Source organism: Spermophilus citellus (assembly GCF_964194105.1).
Source record: "Spermophilus citellus genome assembly, chromosome: 5".
NCBI classification, from domain to species: domain Eukaryota; kingdom Metazoa; phylum Chordata; class Mammalia; order Rodentia; family Sciuridae; genus Spermophilus; species Spermophilus citellus.
This window is the reverse complement of record NC_138186.1, coordinates 160,192,436-160,217,207: the sequence shown is the minus strand read 5'-3', so window position 1 is coordinate 160,217,207 and position 24,772 is coordinate 160,192,436. Positions and strand designations below refer to the sequence as shown.

At 39.7% G+C, this 24,772-nt stretch overlaps 1 protein-coding gene across 3 annotated transcripts in view; it reads left to right on the top strand.

The window, feature by feature from the left end:
- Positions 1-24,772, top strand: part of SYNE1 (spectrin repeat containing nuclear envelope protein 1) — a gene marked incomplete at its 5' end in the record, with an annotated part of 432,633 nt that overhangs the window by 193,112 nt on the left and 214,749 nt on the right. For all 3 annotated transcript variants that reach the window (XM_081295717.1, XM_081295719.1, XM_081295718.1), the window contains 11 exons: positions 1,756-1,857; positions 4,568-4,771; positions 5,791-5,998; positions 6,801-6,913; positions 8,483-8,688; positions 9,680-9,835; positions 13,517-13,808; positions 14,612-14,784; positions 17,715-18,024; positions 19,358-19,522; positions 22,747-23,103. In XM_081295717.1, the coding sequence (XP_081151843.1) occupies positions 1,756-1,857; positions 4,568-4,771; positions 5,791-5,998; positions 6,801-6,913; positions 8,483-8,688; positions 9,680-9,835; positions 13,517-13,808; positions 14,612-14,784; positions 17,715-18,024; positions 19,358-19,522; positions 22,747-23,103 (2,286 nt within the window). The remainder of the gene's footprint in view (positions 1-1,755; positions 1,858-4,567; positions 4,772-5,790; positions 5,999-6,800; positions 6,914-8,482; positions 8,689-9,679; positions 9,836-13,516; positions 13,809-14,611; positions 14,785-17,714; positions 18,025-19,357; positions 19,523-22,746; positions 23,104-24,772) is intronic.

The window sequence follows — 24,772 nt, the reverse complement described above, 5'->3', positions numbered from 1 at the left end:
TTCACAAAGCACATAGCTGACTATACTCTTGGTAACAACAGTGAATATTCCCATTGAACACTCTGGTGCCCAGAATTGTATCTGGCACCATACACAGGAATTGGCAGATAAGTAAATGAATGGCCGAAGTCTGAAAAAATATAGGCAAATTTGTAAAGTATTACCTAAGCTATTCTGTGATCTCTGACCCAAGCAATGTTTGATAGATTTTATAATCTAATTTCTAAAGGCCATCACAGCTGGAAGAAATTATGCAGATTAAAATAACCAGAAGTGAAGGGTACTGAGGTCTCTTTAGTTGCTATTGCTGATGTTAACATTACAGCTCAAATTGTGGTCTGTGCTGGATTCAATTTATACCAGCTCAAAGAAGTTGATTGTTGAATTTTTAAGAATTTTGTAAGTCACTTTGAACACAACCACTATTAAACTTGAGGGTGTAAATAAATGTGCAATTAAATGAATTCTATTTTAAGTTAATGAATACTCAAAATTTGTCCATCCCTCATTGTTCTACATATCACTATTATCTAGGTCCCTGAGTTATTGACATCTGTCCCATCTTTATCATCTATATCAGAGATGGTGGCAATACTGTGGAGTGATGTGCCACTGTGTGTATCTTGCAGGTCCCTGTGCAGTGACATTGTATTGTAGCTAGAAGTGGTGGTAACTGTTATGGCAGTAATTTTAGGGGGGGGAGGCAGTTAGTTGTCAGACCAGTCTAGAATCTCCAAACTCAGAAATCCAGGGAGCCCATGTGCCTCAGACCCACGTTCAATGTGACTAGGATCAGGCCCTTACAGATGGGTGGTTTTGCAGGTGACTGTGACATACTTGCTAACAGACTCTGTTTACTGGAACTGGCCATCACTCATCAGTGCCTTTCCTGCTGCAGAATGCTAAGTGTGGGTCAGTAGATGGATTCCTTAATTGCCCATCTGGCTTCTGCAGAGGCTAGAGGGCCCTACAGTCAGTTCCCCATCTTACTGTGTAAGTAAATTACTTTCTGAATTCAGGACATCAGAAAGTTTGTTAGTGTCTACAAAGCACCAACATGCCATTTTTAACCTGAGAGGGATAATTTATTAAATGCTCCTTTGTGGTCCCAAATAACAAATGAAGTTTTTATAAGCATCTTTTTTTTTCAAAAGTGGTTCCTAATTGTTCTTTTTCTTTTCTGTGTTGGTGTTCATGAAAAGTAAAAAAGAAAAAGAAAAAAAAGGGAGGATAAAATATCAGTTGTCAATGTCCCAAGTAATCCGGTTTCTGCTTTAATAGTCTGACAATGTCTATTTGAAATGTTTCTGCATATTACATATCCATTATATATTATCTACAACCATTAGGCACTCTTGCTGTGTATTTGCTTTGAAATGCTTCTGGAAGAGTTTAATGCTGCCATAGTAACTGGTAAAATAGTCCTCTCAACGAATACAGGACAGCCCATTGGAAATCCCCGCTGACTCAGGGACTGTGGTCAGTGTTTAATTTTTTCCAGGAGCTTTTATTCTAATAAAGGAGGGTAGGGAGAAGGAAACGATTTGTGTACTCCCTTACATGCCAACTGAATGATAACTGGAGCTTTTTCCACATTCATAAGTAATAGCATCCCTCAGAAAATGAAACAGGGCTCTTTTTTTACACAGCTTAAAGTTGGTATCTTGACAGTTCTTGAAATTATGAAATGCTAATTACAGCATATCAGCATTTCTGATTAGTTGTGCTTTTCCCCTGTGTCTTTTATGTTGGTAGTCTGAAGTTAAAAACAAAGCACTGAAATTGGAAGAACTGCATTCCAAAGTTAATGCACTCAAAGAATTAACTAAAAATCCGGAAACACCACCAGACCTTCAGGTAAGCACTCAAATCAGATGTAATAGTCATGGTATACGAGTCTCTCTCTTATATTCTCCTCTCTCAAAAAAAAAAAAAAAAATTTCTCTCTCCTCGTGTTACCATCTTCATCATAATTTCAAGCAAACATGTTGCCTTTATCTTATGTGGGGTTAAATATTAATGTCTATGGAATTCCTTGTGTCAATGTTAATGTCATGTTTCCAACTCAAGTATTATATGAGTAGTTCTTCATTCCTTAGTAAATTTTGGAAGCATCATCAGCCAGTTTTTCTCATGAACCATCTTACATTAGACAGGAACAGAACCCCTTTTATGAATATTGATGTTCTTATTGATATTTTCATTTGGTCAATAACTGGGTTTGAAGGGGTCATCACTAAAAAATCTCCCTACATGACTCTTAGAATGGCACAAACTCACAGGAACCAAGAGTATGTGACAGGATGGAGCAGGGCTGGCCAGGAAACCTGGGCTACCTCAGTGCCTAAGCCCATCCTGGTAGGTCTCTTTGGCTCCTAGCATAGGGTCCTGCTGCACCCCTGAACCTCCGTTCTTGCTGCTGCTCCCAGGGACTTCCTCTACCTTGTCTTCTTGTTCCCTTGTCCTTGACTTGCTCCTTCTCACTAACCAGTCACTACCACAATTTTGCTCTCATTTGAGACTGCATGTCCACAACTTGGTACCACATGGGTTGATGACCATGAAAAGAAGGGTAGATGTTTTATTGGTATTAAGAAGCAAAGGAGGTGCTATTTATATTCAAACTAAAAAGGAGCTGTGTAGTCACCTTCTCTGAAGATATCAATGGCAACAGGTGGACTATGCAGAGAAGACTGAGCCTGGATTTTCGGAGCAAGCTACAGTTCTACTCTTCTCTTTCTCTTGTCATACACTCTCTCTCACACACACATCTCGCCTGCAACTTGCACTGATGAGATGAGGTGGGTTCAGAAGAGCTGGCTGCAACATTAAGCTGAGAAAATGGTGAGAAAGTGCAGGACACAGAAGTAATTTTCTTATCGAGAGAAGGACAGCTTTTCGACCTTCAGGGGCAGCTTCCACAATGGAAGGTGCTGGAAGGCGCTGGAAAGAGAGCATGCACCTGGAATCTCTTTATTTTTATGGAGATAGACACACAAAGGAGTTTTGATAGAATGTTCTTCACCAAATAAGTCAGAGGATAAGGTTTCAAAGGGGGGTTGTCCAATCCCATTGGGTAATGCCTAAGTCCAGTGCTGAAGCAAACTTCTTTGCCAAGCAAAGGTGAAGAGCACTTGCTTTGCACAGGCCATGGAGTGCAATGCCAGACTGACACCCACCCCCTTTACTCAAGGCTGAGAGGGGATGCTTAGCTCATGGGTAGGCGGCCTACCTGCCCCCCCCCACACCCCACACCTATGTATATGAGGGAAGAGCTGTGGAGTGCCTTAGCTTGCCTCAAGTGTAGGCAGAGGATTTCAGTTGTTCCACCTGGGGAACAGGATTTTGTTCCCTGCTGCTGGCAGATTCCAGAATCTAGTTCTAACCCTGATACAGGCTGGATAACTTAATGTATCTGTGGAAGGAGAAGTGACTGGTGCAGCCTGCATCCAAGAGGCAGCTGGGGGTGAATGCCAGAGTGTGATCTCCAGCCCAGAAGAGAGTCAGGAAAAGAGAGAAAAGGAAGAATGCACCAGGTGAGGGCATCCTAGGTTAGCTGAGAAGGCCATCTGGTGGGTGAGCAGACCTCAGCATCCACAAGTTAAAGAGATGGCCACAGGCTGAAGAAGGAGACAGGAAGGAGGCAGAAGAGAGCACACTAGTGCATCCCGAGAACTTAGTGGGAGGTCTCAGAAAGAAAGGGAGCCTCGGGAAAACCCACAGAACCAGTCCTGCTAGAGAAGGAGTGAGTGTGAAACTCAGGTGACAGCTCACAACAGGTGTCACATGTTTCATAACCCCAGGCCCACTTACTGCCACCCAAGCCTGCATGGGGTCAAGAGTCTTCAAGGTGGGGAAATGGAGTGAAGAAAGAGAAGAAGAGCTCTCCACTATGGGCTTCTTGCTTATATCAAGTTTGAGCTAGGAATAAGGAATAAAGCCTTGAATTTAAATTCAAAGCTTTGATTTTTCAAACGAACCTGAATCTCTCGATTGTGGAATTGATCATATTTTGCAATTTATAGTGACTATAAGTCCTTTTGTTTACTAAGGGACTGACGAAGTCACCTCTTCTGTAATACATCATCCTGGGAGAGAATGTATTCAGCCCCACTGGATCACAGGGAAAGTGGGATCCAACAAGAAAAGTGCCTTATCCTACAATCCTATAGGGTGTGGGCCCTGCATAGAGCTCCATTTGGACAGGAACTGTGTGAGGACTCCTTAGGAGAACTAAACAGGGTTTTGGTTGCCTCCTCAGCAACTCTGGGTTGACCTAGCTCAGCTTTCAGAGTGAGCTCACAGGTTCCCTGGAACCTCAGTCAGACCACCACTTTAACATCCAGCATTAACCACAGTCCCTACTCTTTCCAGTTTCCCATCTCATGATCTGTCTGGCACCCCATGCTCACTAATTTTCCCTCTTGGAAGAGGCATATTAGCATTGGAGCAGCTTCCACGGTGAGGCTTATGTGTTCTTGACAAAGCTGCACATTAACAGAATTCCTGCAGAATGAGTGTGCCTTTGGTCTTCACAGAGTTTAATGAAATCTTGCTTTGTATTTAGTTTATAGAAGCAGACTTAAGGCAGAAACTGGAACATGCCAAAGAAATAACCGAAGAAGCCAAAGGAACCTTGAAGGATTTCACTGCTCAAAGTACACAAGTGGAGAAGTTTATCGACGACATCACAGCGTGGCTGGCAAGAGTGGAGGAGTCGCTGAGGAGCTGCGCCCAAGTGGAGACTTGCGAAGGGCTGAGGAAAGTGAAGGTGGGTAAAAACCATCACTGAGCATTTCCACTCCTGTGTTGTGTTGACTGTAGTAAAAAATATAACATCTGCTTTCAATCATCCATCTTACTGCTGTGACCGACTAATTTATAATACTGGACACAGCAAAGTAATAAGTCTGTGAAGAACTGAATGAAGGCATTAAGAAATCAAAGACAAATCTTCTAAAATCAGAAAGCATGCATTGCTGAACGGTTCGTTCATAGGCTCTGTGTGTGTGTGTGTGTGTGTGTGTGTGTGTGTGTGTAGATATTGTTATGGATATATAACTTTTCGGCAAAAGAATGAAGGCCATAGAAAAACAATTTGACATTCTATCCATGTTCAAGCTCAAATGTTAGATGTTTCTTTTATCACTTAATCATTTTTATGGTCAATGTGACTGCTTTTACCCAAAGAATGCTATAATTTTGACCAAAAAAGCAAGAAAACGTTCCAGTTCATTGTCATCTGTCCATATTACTTAAGGACTTTCTTGTTTTGTGTAAACGAAGTGTGTTATTTGCCTTCTCAATAGGAGTAGCCTGTTCTCTGTTGGTGTATTTTCTTTCTATACTTGAGGCTAAGGACATAATATTTTTAAATTAAACTACTGGTACAATTCATGTAGCCCGTGACCCTGAAACAAAACTCAAGTGGTCCACTGAAGAATGTGAACTTGTAAGTTTTTTCAAAAGTGACTCAAGCCAAGATCAATTAGCTTGACCTATTCAATTAGCCTGAAATCCTAGACTACAATCTACATTCTGGCCACTTATCAACAGCTCTTTGTTACCCAGAAGGACTGAGAAATTTTATTAATGAATCAATACATATCTATCATCACAATTTTTTTTTTAATCCCACCAACATGTATATACTCCTGAGTGAATTTCAGCAGCAGCAGATTTAAAAAAAAAATACCATGGTGGCGTGATTGGAGTATTTCTCTTGAATGTGATGAATACTCTTGAAATATACTTTTATTATATGTTATACTTTCATATTTTATTCTGTAGGATATACAAAAAGAGCTTCAAAGTCAGCAGAGCAACATCAGTTCTACCCAGGAAAACCTCAATAGCTTGTGCCGCAAGTACCACTCGGTGGAGCTGGAGAGCCTGGGCCGGGCCATGACAGGGCTGATAAAGAAGCAGGAAGCTGCCAGCCAGTTGTGCTCCAAGACCCAGGCCAGCCTGCAGGATTCCCTGGAAAAGCATTTCAATGGTGAGCTTTGAGGGGCCTTAATATGAACAGTTATTTAGGAGAAAGATTCCAAACCAAATGTTGCCTAGAAATTGCCAGGCAAAAGTGTGAGGGAATTTTGCAGAAGGTCCATTTTAAATCCATTTGTGCTTTGAGAGTGGAGCAGCAGAAGTGCTCTGTTGGGGGAAAGCAGGAGTCCACCATTTTGATGATTCTGAATTTCATCTGGGTTTTTTACTTGTGGCTTATGTATGTGGAAAATCACCTGTGCTGTTCAGGTGGTCAGCAGCCACTGCTCCAATAACTACGGACATTTTTTATGCTAGAATGAAGTAACAATAAGCTTAGATGTTAGCAAAGACCATACGGTGACCATTATAGAGTCCAGGAAATTGCCAGTCATGACTCCTTCTGCTCCTGTTTCCTCGACTGTGCCTAGGTCGGGATATGCATGCACCTGGTTCTCTGAATTGGCTTGCTGGAAGGAGTAACTGGTTCTTCCCCGTGCCATGCAAATAGCTCCAACTCTCCAGAGCATCTGTCCCCTTGCCCTGTGACATGTTCTTCATCAGGTGAAAGAAAAGCGTTGGAAGTCAGGCATTCCAGGAAGACACACTGCTTTTTCAGCCTCTTGTCTGACTCCGCCATGAACAGTCATGGTTGTAAATCATATTGTATTATTTTCTACATTGTCACTTTCTTTTCGGGAATATTTTCTGAGACACAATGAGATGGGAGGGAAGACAGAGGTAATTCATTGTGGTAATCCTGGGAGCTCATTTGGTGTTTGGGATTTATTCCTGATTTTTGTTGCTTTCAAAAGATTCTATGCGGGAATTCCAAGAATGGTTTTTGGGAGCAAAAGCAGCAGCCAAGGAATCATCTGATAGGACTGGCGACAGCAAAGTCCTGGAGGCAAAGCTCCAGGACCTTCAGGTAGGAAACTGGGCACCTCCACCCCTCTCCCTTCCCCGCCCTGTCCATGCTGCACTCAGGTACCTCAGGTCAGCCCGAAGCCTTGTCTTTGCCCACCTCATATTACGTTAGCCCATCTTTTCTTCTTCCCTAACACAGTTGTACTTACTGAGTCAGAGCAACATGAAAAGGCACTGAGAAAACCAGTCCAGAGCATTTCTAGATCCCTTTCCTCTCCATTTTTAGCCTATTAATCATTCTTTGGATTTTATCCAAAATGAAAGCTCATTTTAATTTTCATAGTAGTAAAAGTATAAATAATTGTACCTATTTTCTGTCACTGTCGTTCTAAGAGGGTTTTTGTTTGTTTTTTAAGAAGACAGGGCTTGCCAGGTGCAGTGGCACAAGCCTACAATCCCAAAGGCTCAAGGGGCAAGAAAGTCGTTGAGCTCAAAGCCAGCCTCAGCAATTTAGCAAGACCCTAAGCAACTTAGTGAGAACTTTTCTCTAAATGAAATGTAAATGGGCTGGGGATGTGGCTCAATGGTTAAGTTAATGGTTAACCCCTGGATTCAATCCCCAGTACCAAATAAATAAATAAATAAAAATTACCCATGTCTTTTTTTCTTTTTAAATAACTTGTGGTCTAAACCTGGAGTGGGATATATTCAAATTAAATAATGGCTATTACAGGTTATTTGTATTTTAGTAGCTACGAAAAATGGATGAATTCAGGAAGAAAAGGCCAACATGAAGCAGTTAAGAAATGCCTTACAAAAGAATTAGTTCAAAATAAGTTTTGAGCAAGTCTTCCAAGCAGCTAGTCTGAGCAAAGCACTATGTTAATTATTATTAAAAATAATGTTGAAATTAACAAGGACCCTGAGGATTTTGAAAGATGATGAAAGTGATATCCCTAACTCATTATATTAGAAATCAGGGTAGGAAGATTGTTACAGGAAAGGAAACTGGTTTTGCAGGAGATATGATGAATTCAGTTGTGGAGTTGACCCCTTTAAAGCTTGAGACACAGTGGAACTCCATGAAGAAATTTTGGAGTCACAGTTGAAATGACAATTTGGAGCTCAGGGAAGAGGAATAGCTAGCCCTGAATTCTGGATTTCTTTTGCTTTGTTGCAGCACAGTCATGCACAAATCTTCCAAGGAAGGGGCTCATACTAAGCAAGGCAGTTTCCATTCCTGAGGACCAGACATTCTGTGCAGGGTGAATCAGAGGGTAGGGGAGGACCCCCAGGGGCCAGTCAATTACAAGAATGTCACACTACTGTGTGAGAAGGTAGAACCTGTACTAGGTTAGGAACTGATAATGGGGAGACTCTGAGACCTTAATCAAAACCTCGTTTCCAGCTAGTCATTGTTCCCACTCTGTCCTGTGTTGTTCCCATGTCTAGCTGGCACTGTGCTGGATTTCATGCCTAATTCTCACTCTATCCTTGTTAGATTTTTTTCCTTCAGGTTTTATTTATCTTCTCTTGCTCTACCAACTCAGCCTTGTAATGAATGGTCCCATGCACCAGGATCTTTGAATATTAGCAAATATTTAGTATTATTATTGCTTCCTGAAAACAGAATATCTTGGACTCAGTCAGTGATGGGCAGAGCAAGCTTGATGCTGTAACTCAAGAAGGACAAACTCTGTATGCATACTTGCCTAAGCAAATTGTCAGCAGCATCCAGGAGCAAATCACGAAGGCTAATGAAGAGTTCCAAGCATTTCTGAAGCAATGTCTGAAGGACAAACAGGCTCTACAAGACTGTGCTTCAGAGTTGGGAAGGTAGGTCATTCTGATAAATGAAGATTTTGTCACACACTGGAGGTATATCCAAAGACATGGATAAAATGCTATGTGAAAAAAAAGAATATTGAAATTGTGAGTTAAATTGTAATGAGTGTTGACCTGCTTTAAGTGTGGCTTCATTCTAGTGCAAAATGGGTTGCTTAGGCTCTGAAATTATCATTTTCTATGTAGGAAAAATGATTATCATTCCTAGTAAATATGAAAGACATAATTTCATATAATGTTTGTCTATTAAGCTAACACAAATTGTTAGAGCTGTGATATACCATTTTTTAATTATTCAAGATTTTTCCTTGTGTCCACTTTTCCTGAAATAGAATAATGGCAGAAAACAATTACTGAATTTTATGGATTATATTGCAGCAAGTAACATATGTCAGTGGGGTTGAAAATGAAACTAGAAGGAGAAAAATTTCTTATTACCCCAGAGACAAAGGATGTCAGTATGACTGAATTGCCTTTCCGGTGGCCAAGTTATTTTGCCTGAATCTTGTCCATGTTTCTTAGAGAGTGTTCATTGTTATCAAAATTTAGGGCTTTTGTGCCAAATTCAAATTCCCCTAAGAAACAGAGACACAAAAACCATTCTCCTTTCTTTCCCCAAGGCTTCTGCTGCCCCACTTACCCACTGGCCCAATTCAAGGGTCTCTATAGTAAGATGAAAATTTAAGTGCATGTTGACATGAGAATATTATCTTACAGTCAATTACCAGCTATGAAATCAATTCAGCTGAGTGGTATTTTTTTTTCCTCTTGTAGCTCCAAAAAATACATATATGATGATTTTTTATCATCACTTTGTTACTAGAATAAGACAATTTGGATAGGCTTCTTGTTGAGTTGTCTTCTAACTTGAAAACTCATATAATCTTAATTGCTATATAAAATACATTGGACCTCAGCTCTTAGAATTTACCAGTATAACCAGCACATCAAAATTTCTCTAAGATATTTTCCTTTTCTTTAGCTTTGAGGATCAGCACAGAAAACTGAACTTATGGATCCATGAGATGGAAGAAAGATTCAGCACTGAAAACTTGGGAGAGAGTAAACAAAACATTCCTGAGAAGAAAAATGAAGTTCATAAAGTTGAAATGTTTCTCGGGGAACTACTAGCTGCAAGGTATGGTGTAGAGATGGAATAGGTTGTTCACTTGCTAACCTGTTTTGGTCTTGTGGGCTAGTTATTGGTTTGGTTATTGGCTGATTGCTTGGTTGGTTTCCGGTGATGATTTCTTTCATCTCTGAATGTCTAAAATCCAAAAGATCGTGCAGCATTCTTTATAGAAGTGTGGGATTCTGGAGAGAGTAAGATGGATGTAAGGAGTTAATTTGCATCCCAGGTCCATCTCCCTCTGCTCAGGAAATTGGACAGATCACTTATCACTGTAACTCCTGATGTTAGCCCTTAAACATTGTATAATAAATACTGTACCTTCCTCTATTGGATTATTTTGAGGATTAACAAAATATAAAGCTAGTATGAAGAAAAGAAAACTAGAGATGCACAGCCACTATAATAGACAAAAAATAATGATACAGATCTCAATTTCCATATATTCTTCACATTTTGCAGCCTCCAATTCTATTGCCCTATCCGTCCTTCCTCATAACATTATTAATGAAGCAAAATGTGTAGTCATTGAGTTGGACCCTCCTTGTGGTCCTCTTCTCTGCAGTCCTTCTTTATTGCTTCCTTACTGAGAAGACATGTCTTTCCTCTTTCCTGGGCAAAGTTTTCTGGTCTGTGCTTTTGACCTACCACCTTCATGCTTCACTCCTGGTATTTTTAGTTGTTTTCTTTCCTTTGGAAGATAGAAGGCTTTCCATCAAGAAGGTGTAGCTTGGCTTAAAACTTGGGCTCCTTAACCTCTCTCCAAGAGCCAGCGTACTTGTCTGTAAAGCAGAAAAGGATAGAGCCCACCCAAGTGGATCAGCTGTCAGCACTTGAATAAAACTCACCTATTTTGCTTTTCTGTTGAATCTTCTTTTTGGTCAAACATGCTTGGTTTTCCTTATCTTGAAAAATAAGTATGCAAAATAAAAATTAATAACACAGACCAAACAGGTAACTATAGTCATCCACCCCTTGGTATCTGTGGGGGATTTGTTCCAAGATACCCATGGGTACCCAAATTCATGTATGCCCAATTCCCTATTCAGGATGGCATATTACATGCACTTTACCTATAAACATCCTCCTGTGTTCTTCAGATTATCTCTAGATTTCTTTTAATATCTACTACAATGTAAATAGTTGTTCTACTGTATTGTTCAGGGAATAATGTCAAGGAAAAAAGACTGTACAAGTTCAGTACAGACACAATTTTTAAAAATATATATTAGACCCATCGTTGGTTGAATCTGTACATGGGGAGCCCAAGGATAAGGAAAGCCCACAGTTTTTGACAGATGCTAGTTTGATAACTGTTACAAAATTTTCCTGGGATGGTTGGTTCCATACTTGGGAGCCCTCACTATGGGGTTAACTCTTCATTGAGACTGCGCACCCAACCTCCAACGGAGTTCCTCAAGTTTCTGGACTTCAGGTCTTTGCCATCTTTGTGTTGCCATTGTCTAGTATAGTGCCAGAAAAATAGAAAATGTTCATGGAATTAACAAAGTAATGGCATCATTCTAACCATATGACTTTCTAAAAATGACACCATATTTTATTTTGCTTTTGAAATATAACTTTTGTCTAGATACAGTGTAACACAAACAAAGCCACACCTCTCTTTCTTGCAGGCTTTTAAAATAACTTAATTCTACTTTCATTTCTTCTCCACAGGCTGCTCGTATGCATCCTTCTCATCTACTTCTGCCATAGATACACTAACCCCACACTGGAGAAAGTCTCAAAGACCAAATCACCAAATTCACTGTCTTTCTTTTGTCCTCATTGTTTTTCTAATAACTGTAGTTTTCTAATAACTGTAGTTTTTCTAATAATTTAGACATGGATAAGTACATGGTCCCTCTTGAAGTTTTTCTCCCTGATATGCTAGGACCAGATGCTAAATGACCTCAGGCTTACTTGCTCTCGTGTTCTTTCCCTCCAAACTGGCTGCTTCTTCAGATGATCCAAATGTACCAGGCTGGTCAATTGGGCTCTTGCTCTGGGTCACCAGCTTCTCTCACTTGCTCTTCCCAGTCTCTGGATCTTTTCATCATAATGTTCCTAATACCTCAAATATTCTAGGGAGACACCCTGTTTGAAAGTACACAGACCTGAGGCTTATTGCATGTTTATCATCCACTAAGCAATTCATCTTGTAGTTACAAGTGAAATATTTTGTCTTGAATTGTTCTTTAACTGACACTGTTGCTTAAGGAACTTCTTGTCTCACCAAAATATTCTAAGTGTACTAAGTGTCTTTTAGTGTAGGAATGTTGTATGACTCTTCATGTAGCTCAGGGCGACTCACAGGATGCTATTCACATAGTAGTTACTCAGAAACAAAAGAATAGAGACAGTGGAGAAGGTGTGCTTTAAGTTCTTTTTCTAGTAGTCACAGAAATTTGTGTTAAGACATCTCCACACTTCTGTTTTTTCCTGATAGAGGTACTCTTAAGAATTACAAACTCGCTAGACTGGTGCTTACAGAGGCTTAGGGGTTAAGGGAGGAGATAAGAAGATGATGGTTGAAAGGCACAGACTCTCAAGAGGAATATGGGGTTGCTTTGTTTGCTTTCATTCTATTGAACAGCATGGTGAATATAGCTAAAAATAGAGCCTCGAGTATTTGAAAATTGCTAACAGAATGAATTTTACATGTTCTTACCACAAAAGGAATGCCAAGTATTTAGGGTAATAGATGTGTTAACCAGCTTGGTTTAGTTACCCTACACTGCCATCATAAGCCATAATGTCACTTTGTACCCTATAAATTTATGTAGTTATAAATTGTCCATTTATGATTTTAAAAATAATGTAAATGGTTGGTTAAGAAGGAGGAGGAGAAAAAGGACAGAAAAAGAAATCAGAGCTCTGTTAGCCTATAAAATGGGCTAACAGGTCACACCATGATTCTGTTTTTCCCTTGACCTTACTCACCTAGCTCTGAAGCAAGCTGAGCACAGGCCTCTGGATACAGCAAGGAAACCAGGAGCAATCCTACAATGACCCGAGAAGGAAACTTTTTCTTTCAGATGTTGGGCTCTGCCCAACGTTGTGTTGAGTCTTGGGATTAGGGGAATGTAGTGGCCCTAGTTTTCTAGAGTGTCTGCTTCTGGAATCAGACAGGAATATTAGGTGACAGCAAGATAAGAGCAGAGGGCACAGGAGGGGGTCTGTGTGCTGCTCCACCCCGTCCTGGGTTGCCTTGGGCGTTGCTTGGGAACATGGGACTGTACATTTTAAGGGGCACCTAACAAAGAAACAAGAGATCAGAGGCACTCACAAAAGAGCAATCTCACAAAAAAAAAAAAGAACAACAGAGTATTGGGGCAATTTCAAGGTTTTCATGGTTAGAGTACTAAATAGGGATAGAGAGTTGCTAGATGGAGAGGGAGCCATGGCCCATTCTCTGGAGTGAATTCCTGGTGAGGTGGTAGGCTACTACATCACTGCCCTTTGGATGCAGCATGGTATAAATTGAATCACATGCCCCAGCACAGACAGACACCATTAAGAGAGACCACACAAGAAGGCAAGCAGGCAGCCCCATCCCAGCATCTTCATTTTAAAAGTCACGTCAGCTGTGAGCTCTTGTCTGGTTCCTGCTCCAATGTCAACAATCATTTGTTACTCGTCTGTGCTCCAGAATGTTGGGATTAAAAAAAAAAAATTCTGGTGTTTTAGAGACTCTCTGGATAAGCTTTCCCAGAGAGGGCAGCTTCTCAGCGAGGAAGGCCACGGTGCTGGGAAAGAAGGCCGCCTCTGCTCCCAGCTCCTCACTAGCTACCAGAACTTGCTCAGGATGACCAAGGAGAGACATCGGAACTGCCAGCTGGCCCTGCAGGAGCATGAAGCTCTGGAGGCAGCCCTGCAGAGTATGTGGTCCCGGGTGACAGACGTTCGAGACAGACTCGCCTGTGCCCAGAGCACTGTCGGGAGCAAAGCGACCCTGGAGAAACGACTGTCACAGATACAGGTACCTGCAGATGCTGATTCTGGAGATGAATCTGATCAGAATCCCAGGGGTGCAAGTAGATCCTAATTGTTCTGGGAGCAGCATCAAATGAGGATTATGTGGGCAAAAATGGAGAACTCGGTACAACAGACATGGAGGGAGCCTCCCCTTCCCCCATGATGAAACATTGTTTTAGAGTGATCTGTGAGTCTGTTTTTCATTTAATTTAATAAATAATCAATCAAAGTTGTTGAATACCAATTCCTCTTTAAGCTTTGTGTAAGCTGCATAGAAATGTGTGGGCCACAAATGAGTCCCTGTTTTCTAGAAGTTCATGTTCTAGTGGGAAAGACCAATGTGTAAATTGGTACTTGCGGTGCAGGGCGTGTGTAGAAGCCATGACAGAAGGAAACAAATCTGTGTTGGGAGCACAGAGCAGACCACCAACCCAACCTGTAGCCATGAAGGTGACCCTGAAAGATAAGAGTCAGCCAGGCAACAGCGATAGGGCCATCTTAGATATTTGGCAGGTGTGTCTTTATTTTTTAAAGAATTTCCTCTCACTCTTTGAAACCAATCAACAAAATTATCATTTCTGGGCTAGTGACCCAAATTTCTTAATAATTTAAATTGGAGTTGATGTTTCACTCCCAAGCGTCCCTGCCATCTCTAGCGTGTGGGTATTATATGGCAACAGAGGCAAGAGTTGCTTCTTTTTGCTTTGTGATAAGGTATCTCCTACCTTAAGTCTCATGGCAAACAACCATTTTTAAAGTAGCAGGTCTTCATATTCTTACTGACATATAGCCCTTCTTCCTTCCTAGGACATTCTCCTGCTGAAAGGGGAAGGGGAAGTTAAGTTGAATATGGCCATTGGCAAAGGAGAACAGGCCTTGAGAAGTAGCAACAGAGAAGGTCAGAAGGCCATTCAGACCCAGCTGGAGACCCTGAAGAATGTGTGGGCTGACATCATGAGCTCCTCTGTCCATGCTCAGAGGTATAGAGTCTGTTTCTGTGCTTATTTATCCAAATAAAATCCAGTGGCTTGGTAAAATGATGGAGCAGTGCTAAAGTATTGGTGGCTAAGTTACCAAGTATGGTATTTTAGCTAGTTGGGAGCTGCAGGTCTTCCCTATGTGGTATTCCCCATGGGACAAAGACTAGCTTTTGTTTGCTAGCCTGTTTTGTTTTATTTCTAAAATAGCTATTTATCCCTGAGTGTCTCTCATGGATTCTTGCATATAACACAGGTCAGGAAATACCTCCTTCTAACTTATTCAAGCAAGGATATGTGGTTCTTCAGTAACATTGATCTTTTTAAAGAACATGCTGTAAATTACATTGTTAGCAATCATTGAGTTTAAGTATCAATCTATTCCACAACCAAAAGTAATATTACCACTGTGGGGTTGTAGGAAATGTGTGGGGAGGCTTTGATTGTCACAGTGATGGGGACATCCCAGGCATTTAGTAACTGAGGCCTAGAAAGCTAACAGAGCATGAACCCTTCTCACAATTAAAAAATGAGCCCATGCAGAATGCCTTTAGAGCTGTTGAAGCACCATATGATTTCACCCATGCAGAATCTAAATTAGTTGAGCTCATAGAAGTTCAGATAGAATGGTAATTACCAGAGGCCAGGGGAGAAGGGATAGAGAGGGATAGGAAGAGATTATTAGTGGGTACTAAGTTATAGATAGAAAGGAATGAGAAGCTCTAGGGTGCCATTGCACAGTCGGGTAAATACAGATAAATATGTGCTCTACATTTCAATAAGTTTGAAGGAAATGCATTAAGAGTTTTCACCATATAGATATTATCAAGCACACACCTATAATCCTAGCAACTCAGGAGGCTGAGGCACTAGGACCACAAATTCAAGGCTAGCTTCAGCAAATTAGCAAGACCCTGTCTCAAAATGAAAAAAATGAGATGTGTCTAAGTGGTAAAATGCTCCTGGAGGAAAAAAAAGAAATGATCTATGTTTGATAAGTTTAACCTGATTTAAACATTACATAATGTAAGCATGTATTGAAATATCACTTAACCCCATTGATATGTATAATCTTTGTTTTTATGAATCCATTTCAAAAATAAATTTAATTTAAATGAAAAGGAAAGGAAGGAAAGAAGGAAGTCCTTGTACCAGATGCTGAAGAAGTAGAGAAGAGCTTGTTACACTAAAGTGTGCTGTGGGGTGGTTGGGGTGCACTGGTGGTATTTAAGATAAATAATATAAAATAATAATATAATATATAATTAATAACCTGATTGACTTGTTGGAAAAATGACCATAAATCAGTATTATACTAAAACACAACCCAGGATCTATATTCTAAAGGTTATATATACTCAAGAAACGGGTGCTGAATATGGTCAGGTCATAGCAAATGGATGAACAGAAGATTAAAATTCATCACAAAACAAATGGAAAAACATTGTTGCTCTCCACTGTTATGCAAACAATAAGCCATGGTTATGCCTCAAATTTGGGTGATTTTTTTTTTTTTTGCTTTTTCCTTTGACATAAGGCATAGCTGGTGATTCTCAAAGTGAACAGGAGCTTATATCTTCTTGGTCATAGCTTCTACTCAGCAAAGAAAAAAATATAGGTCCTGTTGGGTTTTTCTTAGTCCATAGTAGACAGCTGGAACATAATCTAGACTTCCCAATGCTTGACATTGGACTAGCTTCATGAAATTTAATAGGAATGTGAGTGAATATATTTCAGATGCAGGTGTTTGAATAAAATGATAAATACAAGAAGGAAAATTAGATTTTTGACTCCGCTTTTTCAGCAAGAAATTATTGACACCTATGTATTGAGAAGTAATGTTCTAATTATTATATTAACATAATGAAAACAAAATAATTTTTGCAGTCCCCGAAATCAGAGGCTACATTCTGGAAAACAGAGTCAGCTTGTGTTACTAAGAGGTTTCAAAAGACACTGTGATACTGTAGAAAAATGCAGGTCTGGGTGGCTTCCGGAAAGGTGACATTGATTTGGAATTGAAGGTGTATATGCTGAGGTTCTTATTGAAGCAATAGCGGCAGTTTGAGCAAATGCTGGAAGTTTACCAAGTGATCCTAGGGTTGATTCAGGGAGGCTGGGGAAGTCACTGAGGATGACTTTAGAATAGCTTGTGGGGCTGGGGTTTACATTGGTGGTAAAGCACTTGCTTAATATGTATGAGGCCTGATTTCATCCTTAGCACCACAAAAAGAGAGAAAGTGAGAGAATGGTTTGTGAAACTCATTGATGGAGGGCTTTTCTAAATGCCAGTCTGGAGAGCCTTTTATTTGATTTTCTGGAGAACTAGTACCAGGCAATTATATTAGTGACTATATTTCTTATAAGTACAGTGAACCTTCATTTTTTTCACACATGTAACATAGAAGCACTGATTATTTGTGTGTGTGTGTGTGTGTGTGTGTGTGTGTGTGTGTTTCTAAATGAAAATCAATCTAATGCTATTTTTTACCCAGGAAGAATACCTTGAGTTTTGATATATAACCAACAGACAATTACTATCTGATTTTAATAAGATAAACTAAACCCAAGGATATTAGCAATTGATACATACCACCTAGGATTTAACTGATGTTCCAGCTCCGAGTTTTCACAACATAACATGTAAATTTAGATGTTCATTTAAGACAATTAGCAGTTGTTAAAAAAATATCCAGATGTGTGTATGACTATAGCTTCTTCAAATTTTAGCATAGATTTACTTGGTTTAAAGGAACTGTGCTCTGGGTTTGATGGGTCAGAAAAGCAGGTTTTTCTCTGTGCTCAAAAGCGACATTATCATCACTTACAGTGGCATTAAATCAAATAGTTTACATGGAATAGTGACTTTGTGATTGGGTTTGGGTAGTATTAACAAGCCAACTCATTCTTACGACACGTGACATTCATTCCAGCACTCTGGAGTCTGTGATTAGCCAATGGAATGACTATCTAGAGAAGAAAAGCCAGTTGGAGCAGTGGATGGAATCCATGGATCAAAAAGTAGAACAGCCCTTACAGCTGCAGCCAGGGCTGAAAGAGAAATTCTCTCTGCTGGACCACTTCCAGTCCATCGTGTCGGAGGCAGAAGATCATGCCAGAGCGCTACTCCACCTGGCCGCCAAGTCCAGAGAGCTCTACGAGAAGACACAGGATGAGTCTTTCAAGGAGACAGCTCACAAGGAGCTGAAGACACAGTTCCATGACATAACCACTGTGGCCAAGGTTAGTGTGAGGTTAGCCAAGAGACAGCTTCACGCTCAGGTGCAGGATAACTGTGGATTAAATTACTGGAGAATTGGCTGCTCTGTGATGGCTTGTGTGTTTAGTAGCTAATAGAACAAAAGGATCCTTTCTTACCTGGGAATGCCATGTCTTTTTTTCTTTCTGATTTTGGGATTATTCTGTATTTTTTGACCTATGTGTTGCTAGTCGAGTCATCTTTGTTCTTTGTAAAGTCAGTGTTTAAATTGTTTTTTTTTTTAGCTCCACACAGTGGTAATCCTAGACCAGGAGGCTGAAGCAGTAGGATTGCAAGTTTGAGGCAAGCCTCAGCAACGTAGCCCCCCAGCAATTTAGTGAGGCCTAAGCAACTTAGTGAGACCCTATTTCAAAATAAAAAACTTAAAAGTTCTAGGAATGTAGCTCAATTGTAAAGTGTCCCTGGGTTCAATCCCAGCACCAAAAACTGAATGAATGAATGAATGAATAAATAAATAAATAAATAAATATTTCTTGTTCTCTTGACTGTTGCATTAAATGCAATTTTACTTACTTCAGTTATGTAAAAAGTATCAGTTTTGTAAAAAGTATTATGTTCATTTCTTATCTTAATAAACACTGAATTTCTCTGTTCTCCAAAATATAGGCTACTTTGTGTATTATAAATATTTTTCAATTTTTTACATGAATCTTTATTTTAATCTGTGATTTTTCTTTTGTGCATTTGTGAATGTTATAAAAATTAACGAAGAATTTTGTTTGATTTTGGAAGTCTGTCTTATTGATACTACAACTATTAAGATAGATATTTATTCTTCTTTACATTTATCTGGGTAATGATTAAGACATATGACTCTGGTTTCAGAAAACCCTGAGTTTGAATTGTGACTGACACTGTTTGGACGTGTGACATTGGGCATGCTACTTAACTTCTGTAAGCTTGAGTAACCTTTCCTGCGCAATGGAGATAGTGATGTGTCCCCATCACTGGGCTGTATGAGGATCTGGTGGACTAATGCACTTAAAGAATGCTATTTGTCAAGCTAATCTGAGAGTGCTTCAATAATAAAAACAAGTATTATAGTAATTGATTAAGTGGGTTGCTAAGCTACAAAAGAACCAACTTATAGGGAAAATGGTTGTTTCCTCAAAGCAGTTCAGCTCAGGATTTGAGAGTTTTCTTTTTAAGATAGCAAACTCGGAGAAAACTTAGGAATAAAAATGAAGTCTTCCGAGATAAGAAGCTTCTATCAGGCCTATCATCTTATGTAATTTCATGTTCTTAATAACAATTACAGCTAAAGTGGCCTTTTTTGTTTGTTTGTTTGTTTGCCAGGAAAAATTGAGGAAAGTGGAAGAGATTGTGAAAGACCATCTCATGTACTTGGATGCCGTCCAGGAGTTCACCGATTGGCTCCACTCGGCAAAGGAAGAACTTCACCGGTGGTCAGACATGTCTGGGGACTCATCAGCCACCCAGAAAAAGTTATCAAAAATTAAGGTCAGAAAATGGACAGATATCATACCACACTGTTCCATGGGTTCTTGAGTGCAGACAGCCTACTTGGGATAAGGATTGGGTGGATAAGATACTCTTGTTGAAAGTGTCTCCTGGTTTTGGTTGGTATTTTTTGTTTTACACCTCAGTCATTCTAAACATAGATGAGATTTTTTTAAGAAATAATTCGAAAGACTTTAAACTAGTGAGCAAAATGTAACATTACCTCTGTGTATTTCTGTGTGCAAATGTTCTTATTGCTATCCTATGAGAGTCTAAGAAGCGTATGCCAGCCTGCTGGGCTGGCAAAACCAACTTGATGAGAACTCACGCTGCTTCATGTAGTGCAGGCTCAGGATCAGAGACCAGGGCTGAGCCTGCCTCTCCTGATTTTCTACCTGTGTCTTTAGACAAGTTACTTTGAGAAATGTCCTCAAATCTCTTAATTGGTTAAAAAAAGAAGAAAATGGAACTTGCCTCACATAGTTGTTTTAGGGACTAAGTAGATGATGCATATAAAACATTTGTTTTCCTTCGTAACACAGAGAGCATATTCAATAAGAAAATCCAGTGATTCGACAAATTGGCTACGGGGTGAAAAGGTGGGAAGGGTCAGAGTGAAGGTCAAATCTTTATCTAGAGTTAATAGAGCTGTTGCACCCTAGGACAAATTGGTACATGGACAGGAGCCTGGTTGTAGAAGGGGAGAAAAGAGGAATTCAAGGAGGTACAGATGGAATGTGAGCTGCCATGTGGGAGTAAAGCCTAGAAGGCAGTAGAATGAATATTCAGGAAGCTGGGCTGAAGACAGTGTGGGAAACTGTGAGCCTATAGCTGGGAGTTGAAGTCCCCAGAGTGGGTGAAACCAACTCCAGTGTATGTGGCAAAGAGAATAGTAGCCACAGAACCAAAGTCTGGGTACTACCAAGGCTTCAGGGGCCATAGAACCAAAGAAGTTTAAAGGGAGAAAGAAAAGGAGAGGAGACGTAATCATGAGCAGGGAAGTAGGGGGCCGTGGTATCACCAAGAGCCCATTGGAGGAGCTGATCACTATTGCAGATGCAGCAAGAGGCTGCCATTGAGAAAAAGGCTGAAGAGAGCCTGCTGGATTGGACAGCTGGACTCTGGCATCCACCCCGAGAGCCATTTCCACAGCAAGGCAAGGTGAGAAACCAGATCCTGTGATTTAGGAGTGAATGGCAGGTATGAAGAAGAAATACTAAATATGAACTAATGTTTTGAAAAGTTAGTTTGAAAAAGTAAGATAACCCTTTGACAAAGGCTGCCTTTTGGATCGCAAAAGGCTCACTAGCTCTCTTTCCCTCTCTCTTAAAAAAGGCATTACAAAAATGCTTCCAAAAACAGAGGAAATACAGAAGGAATTGGCAGAAAGCAATTGGGATTTGGGAAGGAGAAAATGAAGCCTGTCAGAGACTGGCCCTCAGAAGGTCAGGTCGGGCCTCAGTGTAGGTGGGTGTGCGGTTCAAGAGACCTCAGAGGAAATAAAGCAGCTCCTCTGTCCTTGAGTGCCATGGCCAGCCCATTCCTGGAGTCACCACCTAGAAGAGCAACTCCGAGGCCCAGTGTGTACCAGATGAAGGCGTGAATGCACATGTGTGTATGTGCAGGTGCTGCTTTTAAAGGACCCAAATACCAGACAAGAAGATGTACTTACAAACCATTCCAAAAGACTTGATAATAAGGTGTCCTTATTCAAAATCTGGATGAGCACATTGGTGATTTGCAAATATTGAAATGACCCACTTTTCATGCCAAAGAAAACTGGTATAATGCCATAGAATATCTTAGGAAAACTATTTTTGATAGTTGATATTCTCTGAACTCCAAATTTGAAATTGCTTACAAAGGCAAATTATTGTAAGTTTTTAAATTTATGTGTTAGACATAGCAATTTTAAATTTTCCTTTATTGAATCACTAATTACTATACACACTGATAAACAGAAATAGGTTTTAGAATCTCTCGCCAAGAAAGGCCAATTATATATGTTAAATGCTGTCTGTAAAGACACATTTACACATGTATAAAAATCATCTTTCATGTGATTGTGCTTTGGACTATTACATAACTAAGCACTTTCAAATGATCTATGCTGAAATATGGCCCTGTTGCATGTAATTGTGAGAAGATAGATTTATTTCAAGCTAACTAAATTAAATGCAAACTATGCTATACTGACTAGATAAGACATGCTTTATGCTTAACAATTTATGAAGCATGCATAATATTTAACTGCAAATTTTCTTTATTTGTTAATTACTAATTGATTTTCTCCTTGAAGATTTTGTCCCTAATAATTATTTTTGCCTTCTATGTAATGCAAGAATGAAGTCATAATTTTCTATTAATGGAAACAAAATCTTGGTATTAGCAATAGATATGTAAATATATAAATACTGGATGATTTATATATTTGAATATATATGAATACTAGTTTTAAAACTCTAGTCAAAAAAACTCTCTTCTCAGAAAGAAATGCCACTATTTGTCTATTTAACAGTGCATATCTGAATCTTATTGTACTTTAGAGTATTCATGCATTAAGACTGTAAACTATATCTAGATAGTTAAATTTCTAGTAAGATTCTTTTAAAGGTGAAAATGACAGCAATAAATGATCCCAATCTAGAGGTCACTTAAAACTTTCCATTAAGCCAAGTCTGTAAAGTTTTCATTTTAGTTGCTATAAAATGTTTGCTGAAGGTTCTGAAGTATTTGCAGTTGAGTGAGGCTCATTGTTTTTCTCTGGTGGGTCAGCTTGATTCCTGGTACAACAGCAATGTGATTTAAGCCACCAACTTGTGGAAGAAGGTGGAAATGGAATAGAGCAGAACACAGTTCTGCCACACATGTTCGTCCGCTTAGCAAAAGTATGGATTCAATTATTTGCAGGAGCAGTACACCACGGGCCCATATTTAAATCACCATGAAAACATTTCCATATACTTAAACAATGCCTGAGTTCACGGTGCCTGTGTTTCAGGATGTTACGGCTTCCTGGGTTATTCTGCCACAAGCCTGGGCATTCACAGTGCCAATTCCCTGCTAATATAACTTGGGAATGGGTGCATGTGTGGATCCTGGTTCCTTGTGCACACTTGCTCAAACTTCCTAGCAGGACAGAGTTCCCCTCTGCACACATTTGAAAACTTGCAGCCCAAGTGACTCACAGCCTCCTTGGTTTCCATGGCGATATTCCATTACAGGAGCTGATAGATTCCAGAGAGATTGGTGCAGGCCGCCTGAGCAGAGTCGAGTCGCTGGCCCCTGAAGTGAAACAGAACACAGCTGCCAGTGGGTGTGAGCTCATGCAGACGGACATGCAGGCCCTGCGCGCCGACTGGAAGCAGTGGGAAGACAGTGTGCTCCAAACACGGAGCAGCCTGGAGAACCTGGTCAGTCAAATGGCCCTTTCGGAGCAGGAGTTCTCAGGCCAGGTGGCCCAACTGGAGCAGGCCCTGGAGCAGTTCGGTGCCCTTCTGAAAACCTGGGCTGAGCAGTTAGCCCTCCTGGAAGGCAAGAACACGGACAAGGAGATAGTGGAATCCTGGCACAAAGGACAAGTAAGTTGGTTTCTGGTTTTTCATTGGTGGTTATGCTAAAAGAATAAATAAATAAATAAAAATTTAAAGAATTCTATTTTTTTGGCTCTTAGGATTGCTAAAAAGAAAAGTTTTCACTAACTAAAACCATGCAATATTCAGACTTGGAAGAAGTATTTATCTAAATAAAATTGCCAAGTCAAAATCAAACTTTGGCAAAAATTAACATGTCAGGGGGAAGAAGCTATGTTCCCTGTAGAAAACATTATAACTAAATGGAGACATTTTACTTCCCGGCGTATGGTGTAAGAGCGTGTAATCCTGTATGAGGCACTCAGTCTGAAAAATGGCCTGTGGGCAGAGGCATAAATAGACAGAGTCATACTGTTTTCCTGCCAGTTAACCGTTGCAAACAACTAAACAATTGAGTTTATAGCTTTGAAGACACATTTAGTAGTCTACTAGAGCACAACTAATGGTTTTGACCCTGATTAGCTCTCCTCTGTGTGGTTTTGACAGCTGTACTTGAAATTAGCCTGTTAACACACGTTAACCCCACTCTTCTGTCAGGCTCCTGGTTGCCTTCCTGTTTTGTTTTGTTTTGTTTTGTTTTGTTTTTTTAAACAAATGGCAGCTCTTTTAAAATGTGAGAAAGAGAAGCAGGAAAGGAATAGAGAAGAATGGGAAGCACTCAAAATCCTCTCCTTTTCTGTGACTGTTCAGACTTAACTTTGAAAGCCTCTTCAATATTCGAAGTTTTATAATGCTCTGAATCATGGCTGGCCTTACAAGGAAGTCTAGTGAAGTAAACTTCTCTGCTTCTATTTATGTTACAATCATTTCAAAATAGCTTGGAGGAGTAAGAAAGTCATGTCGTATTTCAAGCATTGTCTTTGTTTTAAATCAAGCAGTTGAAGCAAGTAAGACTCACCAGAAATTAAACTTCATAATCATCTCTTTATTCTAGTTTGTTTATAATGTTTCTAAGTGTTATGGTTTTGTTTTGGAGGTTTTTTTTTTTTTTTGGATGCCTTTTTTGACCTTTATATTTGTGCAACAGAATGAAGCATAGTAGTAATCCATTCAGCAGAACAAGGAAAAAGAAGTTGTAATTGCTCCATGTGATCTGATAGGAACATATCAATTATATTGTTTTGATTCCTTTTTGTGTCCTTTTCTTTCCATTCTTGTTCCATTTACTATTATTTATTACACTGATACTATTACTGGAAAAATAGATGATGGATATAAAAATACATATGATAATGCAACAGTAATTGTGGGTTTTCAGTTTTACTAACAAAGATGACAGCCCTCTGCTTAGGTCTGTATCTACCTTTGGCTCCAGAGCTAATGTTTTTGAGGTCAATTGTACATTGACAGACATTCATATCTTATTTCTAATAATAACATTTTACTTAAAAGTGGAAATAATACTTCAATTATGGTGAATGTGTAGGAAGATGTTTGTAAAACAGATTTTCTAGGGTTCTTGTGTCATGGTTTTGCTGTGAGGCCTCGTTATTGCTGACAATGACAATAATCACAAACTTTCTCAAGTATTTCACATAAGTAAATAGTGGTATTCAAGAAATCCTTTAAAACATAAAACCAAGTATCAGTAAAATATATAATACAGTGTTGCAACATATCATGTTCATTGTGTTTGCAAAACTCATTGATTTAAAAA